The sequence below is a fragment of the Jaculus jaculus genome, chromosome 1, assembly GCF_020740685.1.
Source record: "Jaculus jaculus isolate mJacJac1 chromosome 1, mJacJac1.mat.Y.cur, whole genome shotgun sequence".
In the NCBI taxonomy this organism is placed as follows: Eukaryota; Metazoa; Chordata; class Mammalia; order Rodentia; family Dipodidae; genus Jaculus; species Jaculus jaculus.
Genome location: NC_059102.1, coordinates 316,155,157 through 316,162,888, shown reverse-complemented (window position 1 = coordinate 316,162,888; position 7,732 = coordinate 316,155,157). Strand labels below are relative to the sequence as shown.

Sequence of the window (7,732 nt, the reverse complement as noted above, 5' to 3'; positions counted from 1 at the left end):
CCCCTGCTCTCCGCTCTCCCGGCACTTCCCACCTGCTGAGCCCCGGCACGTTCATCGCCGCTTAGGCTCCCTGTGACCCTCCACTCCGCTCTCCCGCCACACCTCCCCCGACTCCCACCCACCCTTGCTGCCCAGACCCGCTCGCTTTTCCTTCCTTCCTTCCCCACACCGCCCCCCTTCCATGGGCCTCACCCCTCCTGCAACACCGTTCTGCTTTCTCACCAGTTGCAGGGACAGCCATCTCCAGGGATCACTATGGAGCTTGACAAGAACAAAGGGTCAGTGGCCCGTGCTAACCACAATCTAAGCCCACAACCTAAACTCGGGCCTCCAACTACCCATAAAAAATGGGCAAAGAAAAACAAGAAAAGAAAGAAAGACTTAGAGGAGCTGAAGAAGGAAGTGGCTATGGTGAGGACTCTCCAACAAGCCGTCCCTTGAGACACCCTCAGCTTCCCACCCGCCTGACTTCCACCATCCCTGCTCCACCCCACCCCACCCCTTCTTCTCCCCTCTCCCTGAAAATGACCTGGGCTCACCACCGTCATGACTCTACTGTACCCTCAGAATGATCACAAGCTGACCTTGGAAGAACTGAGCGCCAAGTATTCTGTGGACCTGACCCAGGTCAGTAAGGACCGCCGCCGCCGCCCCCCCCCCCCACACACACACACCCTTAGGCAGGTAGAAGCTTCCAGTTGACATGGGGCTGCCAGGACAAAGCAGAGAGAGAAATCAAGCCCCCCAACTTCAAACCCAATTTCATTCCTCTCACCTTCATTCCAGCCAAGTGCTACAGAACCCTACCTGAAAAAAGTTGACAACAGTAACCGCCCCCAAAGACACAAGATCAGTAGTAGTAAGAACGGTTTAGTGATGCTTTTGCTTTGTACTGTTTACAGTACAAAAGCCCTGTTTACACTTATATAATGTGCCCAGGACCCTAAAGAGCTTTCGCTTAATGGCATACAATTATCTATATTTACCATAGTAAAAGTTAAAATTGAAAAATTTTTAAAATGTTTACCTGCTCATTTAGAAATAACAAGAGTAAGGGTGAGCTGGGTATGGTGGTGCACGCCTTTAATCCCAGCAGTTGGAAGGGAGAGGTAGGAAGATCACTGTGAGATTGAGGCCACCCTGAGACTACCTGGTGAATTCCAGGTCAACCTGGACTAGAGTGAGACCCTACTTAAAAAAAAAAAAAAAAAAAAAAAGATGGTTCAGTGCCTGAAAGCACTTGCTTGCAAAGCCTGCTGGCCCAGGTTCAGTTCCCTAACACAAACATGAACCTGAACCCAAAGTGGTACATGTATCTAGCATGCAGTGGCATGATACCCTGGTGTACATGTGCTCACAGACATGCACATGTACATGCATAAATTAAGTTTTAAACGTTTTTTAATTTTTGGAGGCAGGGTCTCACTGCAGACCAGGCTGACCTGGAATTTATTCTGTAGCCCCAGGCTGGCCTTGAACTCAAAACAATCCTCCAATCTCAGCCTCCTAAGTCCTAGGGTGAATGGTTGTGTGCCATTATACCCAACAAATTTAAATTTTATGAGCTGGGGAGATAGCTCAGTGGTTAAAGTGCTTGCTTGCAAAACCTGCCAGCCTGGGTTTGATTACCCAGTACCCACCTAAAGCCAGATACACAACGTGGCACAAGTGTCTGGAGTTTGGGTACAGTCCTCAGAAGGTGGAGAGAGAGAAGAAGCAAGGGGCCAACATCCCAATATACCTTTAGGCTTTTTAAATATTTATTTTTATTTATTAATTTGAGAGAAAGAACGAGGCAGACAGGGAATAGGTGTGCCAGGGGATCCAGCTGCTGCAAACAAACTCCAGATGCTTGTGCCACCTTGTACACCGGGGTTGTGTGGGTATCGGGGAAATCAAACCTGGGTCCTGAGGCTTCACAGGCAAGTGCCACCTCTCCAGCCTTTTGTTGTTGTTGTTTGTTTTTTGAGGTAGGGTCTCTAGCCCAGGCAGACCTGGAATTCACTACGTAGTCTCAGGGTGGCTTCAAACTCACTGCGATCCTCCTACCTCTGTCTCCTGAGTACTGGGCTTAGAGACGTGTGCCACCACGCCAGGCTCCCAATATACCTTGCAAAGCCCCTCCCAGTGGCCCACTTCTTCCAACTAAACCCTGTCTCCTAATGGTTCTGCCATCTGCCAACACCACCATCAGCTGGGGACCAAGCTTTTGGCATATGGCCTTTGAGGGACACTTAAGATCTAAACTACCAATGGGGGAGGGAAGAGAAATATCACGGTTTATTGTCTGTAAGTATAGAAGTTGTCAATAAAAAAATTAAAAATTAAAAAAAAAGATCCAAACTATCTACCATGTACTCATTTTTTTTTTTTTTAATGAGGTTTCACTGTGTAGCCCAGATTGGCTTGGAACTCACTGGCCAAACATCGACTCTTGACAATGAGAGTGAAAAAGACAATGATTTTGTATGATTATGAAAAGCTTTGATTTTATGGAGCACCTGAATAAGTCTTGGAGACTCCTTGTGTTTTTCTGAAGAGACACAGGGGGTGGCTGATGGGGTTGGTAGACTGTCAGAGGAAGAAGTGTGGGAGCTCATGCACAAGACCCGAATGGGAATCTATGCATCCATGTGTTTAGTTTTTTCTTCCCCTGTTTCCAAAATGAAAAGCCGAAGCATGGATGTCAGTGTGCACCAACATTTACCATCGCAGGGGCCTTACACATCATAATTGTCTCTATGTGCTTGTCTGTTCACTTGAACTCCGTAAGAGTAGAGACATTTTATTCTCAGCACAATTCATGGTTACCAATCCCTAAGAGAAGCATTTCAGTTCAAAAAGTTGGTAAATTAATCCATAAACAAAAAACAAAAAACGGGGGCTGAAGAGATGGCTTAGTTGTTAAGGTGTTTGCCTGAAAAGCCTAAGAACCCAGGTTTCATTCTCCAGGACCCACGTAAACCAGATGCACAAGGTGGCTCATGCATCTGGAGTTTGTGGTGGCTAGTGGCCCTGGAGTGCCTATGCCTCCCCCCACACACACCAAATAAATAAAATGTTCTTTTGAAAAGGCCTATGTAAGCGTGCTAAATGATGTTCCTTCTATTATACAAATTCTAAAATCCTGCCTTATCTAGGAAGAAGTTCCAGACTGGTGTTGAGAGGCCTGCTGAGGTCTGGACTCATGCTGGGGCTGCAAGTAGCAGATCCTCTCTTTCTCACAGCTTTCCTTTTCTGTTCACTGTTAAATTATATTTATTTAGGAAAGTATAGAGCCAAGGAAAGGCACCCACATGGCTAGCGGACCCATGTAGAAGGCCTGAGAAAACCCATGGGGGAAAAAAACGAGTAGAAAGTTTAAAGAGCACCTGTCACGTGGGGAGCGGGAAGAGATAAAGAGCCCGTGTGGAAAGTAAGGGCTAGGGCGCTTTCCCCTTGGCTCGCCAGGCTAAGCCAAGCCCAGGCTCAGCCAGGGAAAACTCACCCACAGCTGGAAGTTCCCAACTGCTCAGGCAGCTCAGCGAGCACACCTCCACTTACAAAGGTATTTATAACCTTACAGTGGTGAGTTTTGTCTTCCTGCTCAGGTGAACCAGAGAGACAGCTGATTGGTTAGGGCTAGAGGCCATCTCAGGAACTGGCTAGCCCTGACTTCAAGTTCCAGGGGCTGAACTTGACCAACCACAATGTTTAAATCCTACAAAAGACTTCCCTCCCAAGAGGAGTGCAGGTTGTTTGTAGAAAAACAGGTCTAAGGAACTAGGCAAGAGATAAGTCAGATCAACTCTGATTTCTAGCAAGTGCAGACTTTCCTGTCTTTTATTAATTTCAGGAACCTAGTCACCCTATCTGCCTACTCCCTGTCATTCCCCACTCTCTTGAGAAGACACTCTAATGCTGTCAGAGGAAAGAGGATGATGACTGGTCAGTCTTAAACTGCTTCCAGCTGAACAGGGGGGTAGACATGTGGCAGTCACAGAGCTCCCAGAGAGGGGAACCATTCTAAAGGACCCTGAAGTGTACTGATGGAGTGCAGGAAGATAGTCTTAGAAGAAACTGTTGGGGAGAAAGAATAAAAGTAAGGAGTTAGTAAGAAGTGGGCACATAGAAGACTAGTTGCTTTCAGAGTCTTCCTTCTTCTGGACTTACAGGTTTTGGGGAGCATTTGAGGGAACCCAGGTAGATGGAGTTGAATTGTCTCAGAACCATCTGAGTATGAGCTGGCTGAGACATTTTTTTCCATAACTGTTCACCAAATAGCACAGCAGTGTCTGACGTGGTCTAAATCTGTTCTTGCATGGCTTGTAAAACACATGAGATGTTAGCAAAGTTATCGGGAATATATACACAACATTTAATCTTGATAACAGTGAATATATCACATTTTGTATAATAGCCTCCCAGAGTGTACCTTTTTTTAACCTGTCCTAGCGGAAGCCAGGGCCAAAGGTTGGCACCATGAAGCCATTGTGTGTCATTAGGGGCTGTACAATATATTTTTGGCTTTAGGACTTATTTAATGATGTCCTGGAACAAGTTAGAAAGGATTTACCATTGTTTTTAGTATAGGAAGTCTTTTGAACTAAGCGACCCTTGATCAGAGTTATCCATATATGTTTTAGATTTGAAAATAACCATTTTGACATCTATGGTCATCTTTCCTTATTGTAGAATTAGAACTAGTAGAGAGGGGACAACATGTCTGAAAGCCTTGTTTGTTTTCCCTTTGGGAAGCTCTTATATTATTTAATAGGCCATTCATATAATATTTGAGGTATCCCTCTATCTTTGGTTATACATTTCTCCCTGAGTGTTTAAGACCAAGCAGGTAGCCAAAATTTAATCAAGGATTAATTTTCAAGGTCACTAATGGCTCTCCAAAGGAGACTTTAGGGACCCAGGAGTAGACCTATAGCTTCTCTGATACTGATGTTTGTTAGGAGGAGTCAGGGCCATGCTGGCCAAGTGGCTTTTTTCTCCCTCAGGAAGTAAGGAGGACTGATTCCCTACCAGGTGTGACTCTCCTGTTTCAGACAGTACACCAATTTTTTGTTTGCTTATTTTGGGGACTCTGTATCCTTCCTGATCAGGAAGACAGGTCTTTTTCACAGCTTTCTTTACATCCCTGTTTCTTCTTCACACAGGGTCACAGCATCCAAGAGGCAGAAAAAATTCTGATTCGAGATGGACCTAATTCACTGACCCCTCCTGCCACCACTCCAGAGTGGATTAAGTTTTGTAAACAAATGTTCGGTGGCTTCTCCCTCCTGCTGTGGATGGGGGCCATCCTCTGCTTTCTGGCCTTTGGCATCCAGACACATTATGAAGAGAAACCCACCAAAGATAACGTGAGTTTGTCCATCTAACAAGCCGCCAATCTAGTCCCTTGCTCTGCTACTCTTCTCTTCAGTCTTCTGACCCAAACCATCTCCACATGGTCCAGCTCTCCAAGGAAGCCCTTGGTTTCCCCAACCTTTTATCTAGAAAGTTCCTGGTTCAGTCCCCTGAGAGGCATGATTTCCTTCAGTCTTCCAGGATGACCATCAAAACACCTGGCAGCTCTTTTCTCTTCCTCGGAGCTTTCATATCTTCATCTGCCCTCTTCTGCCCTAGTCACAATCCTCCCCTCCCCCACCTGTGAGAGGGGAGGGGGAGCCAGAGCCAGTCTCAGCCTGGCGTTGTTTCTGACCACTCAGCACCATAGCCCAGGTTCCCTTCACAGCCACGAGTCCCAGTGTTCTGGCGCTGCCCCAGATTCTCCTCAGCCCCTCTGTCTGACAGCTGAGCCATCTGGTCTTCCCACTGGGAAAAGCAGCTGGCACCTAGCTTAAGATTTCCTTCTCCCTTTAGTACCAACATAATGCCATTTTTCCCTTGGGTAATAATCTTAGGAGACAGTATTTTGATAGGATGAGGAGGTTGAAGATTACCATCTAGAAGTGATCAGCTGACGTCAGAAAGATGAAGAGGCGGCAAGGAGCCTGTTGATAAGCTTTCTTTCCCTTCCCCAGCTGTACCTGGGCATGGTGCTGTCCATCGTGGTCCTCATCACTGGCTGCTTCTCCTATTATCAGGAAGCCAAGAGCTCCATGATCATGGAATCTTTTAAGAACATGGTGCCTCAGGTAGGACTGGAATGGGAGGATCTAATGAGAAGAGGCACCAAATGTGATCAATTAAATAGTAACTAACTCAGCCCCCTGGGGACTGGATCCTACAATGGGTGAACTGAGTGAGGCTGACAATGAGGGGCCAGGTTACTCTCCTGGATCTGAAACAGTGCCAGGAAAACCTATGAAACCCGGAGAATACAGCGTCACCAAGAAGTGGTGTCATCTGAAAAGCGCAGCTAGAACTTACTGAGAAAACAGTGTCTATAACCCAAATAAGAACATTCTACTGAAAACAAAAGGTGGTTTGTGGGCAGGCTGGATTCTTCAAATGTCAATGGCATTAAATACAATGAACATGTGGTATGTTCCCATTTCAAAGAGACTAAGGAGCTTTGACAACTAAATGCAATTCTTAGGCCTATGTCTGATGCTGTGTTGGGGGACAAAACAATGCTTCAGGAGATATTTTGAGTCAAATGATAAAATTAGAATTCAAGCAATAGATTTAAGTACTGTATCAATGTGAAACTGATTATTGTATTATACTTACCTTTATCCTGGCATGTGGCTAGGCTGCTCCGTGGTCCCACTTGACTCCAGCAGGAGCTAGTACGTAACGGAAGATGACCTCAGTGGAGATGGGGAGGACAGTTGGGGCCTTTCGATGTCCCCTCTTCCAGCAGGCTAGTCTAGGCTTGTTCATGGGCACAGACGGGTTCCCAGCAAACAACAGGGCAAGCCCTTTAAGCCTCTGCTTGCATCATATTTGCTAATATCCTACAGGCCAAAACAAGTCACATGGCCAACTCTAGATTTAGGGGTGGAGACAGCTTGTCTCTCCGTGGGAAAGCCACCAAAGTCACATTGTGAAGGTTCTAAAGGCAGCAATGGTAGAAACATACAGTTGACCAAGGAACTCTTCAGTAATGTGCTGGAGAGTCATACGGAAGGAGCAAGGAAGAGAAAGTTGTAGGATGGACACAGGATGCAGGAAGCAGGACACTTTACAAACAAGCCTGCACCATCTTCCTCTAGCAAGCTCTGGTCATTCGAGGCGGAGAGAAGATGCAAATCAACGTGGCTGACGTGGTGCTGGGAGACCTGGTAGAAGTGAAGGGTGGAGACCAGATCCCTGCTGACCTTCGGATCATCTCTGCACAAGGATGTAAGGTGAGGAGATGTGGAACGTCATAGGACGGGGCCAACCAAGGACTGCTGGATTTTTATCCTTCAGAGCCTTGAGAAGTAATGGGTGTGCATTTGAGGTCAGAGACTGTATCCTCTGGGAAGCACATTTATCTATCTCTGCGTCAGTGATGAGGGTGGTAGTAGGGACAGGTGCAAATATATTGTCTTCATAAATGAATCTGCCTTCCCTCCACCCCTCAAACTCTCCTTTGAACCCCTCCTCCTTCCCACTTCAGGTGGACAACTCATCCTTGACTGGGGAGTCAGAGCCCCAGTCTCGCTGCCCCGACTTAACCCACGAGAACCCTTTGGAGACCCGAAACATAGTCTTCTTCTCCACCAATTGTGTAGAAGGTGAGTATCGTACCATAAGTAGCATAGATTCAAAAGCAGAAATGGAAATAGACAGCTTTCAAGAACCTTCTGTT

At 46.5% G+C, this 7,732-nt stretch overlaps 1 protein-coding gene across 1 annotated transcript in view; it reads left to right on the top strand.

Annotated features, from left to right (window-relative positions):
* Nucleotides 1-393: 393 nt before the first annotated feature.
* Atp1a4 (ATPase Na+/K+ transporting subunit alpha 4) overlaps nucleotides 394-7,732 on the top strand; it is a 45,397-nt gene continuing 38,058 nt past the window's right edge. The window contains exons 1-6 of the mRNA XM_045153575.1: nucleotides 394-411; nucleotides 568-627; nucleotides 5,148-5,351; nucleotides 6,015-6,128; nucleotides 7,152-7,286; nucleotides 7,541-7,658. Of these exons, the coding sequence (XP_045009510.1) occupies nucleotides 409-411; nucleotides 568-627; nucleotides 5,148-5,351; nucleotides 6,015-6,128; nucleotides 7,152-7,286; nucleotides 7,541-7,658 (634 nt within the window). The 5' untranslated portion in view covers nucleotides 394-408. The remainder of the gene's footprint in view (nucleotides 412-567; nucleotides 628-5,147; nucleotides 5,352-6,014; nucleotides 6,129-7,151; nucleotides 7,287-7,540; nucleotides 7,659-7,732) is intronic.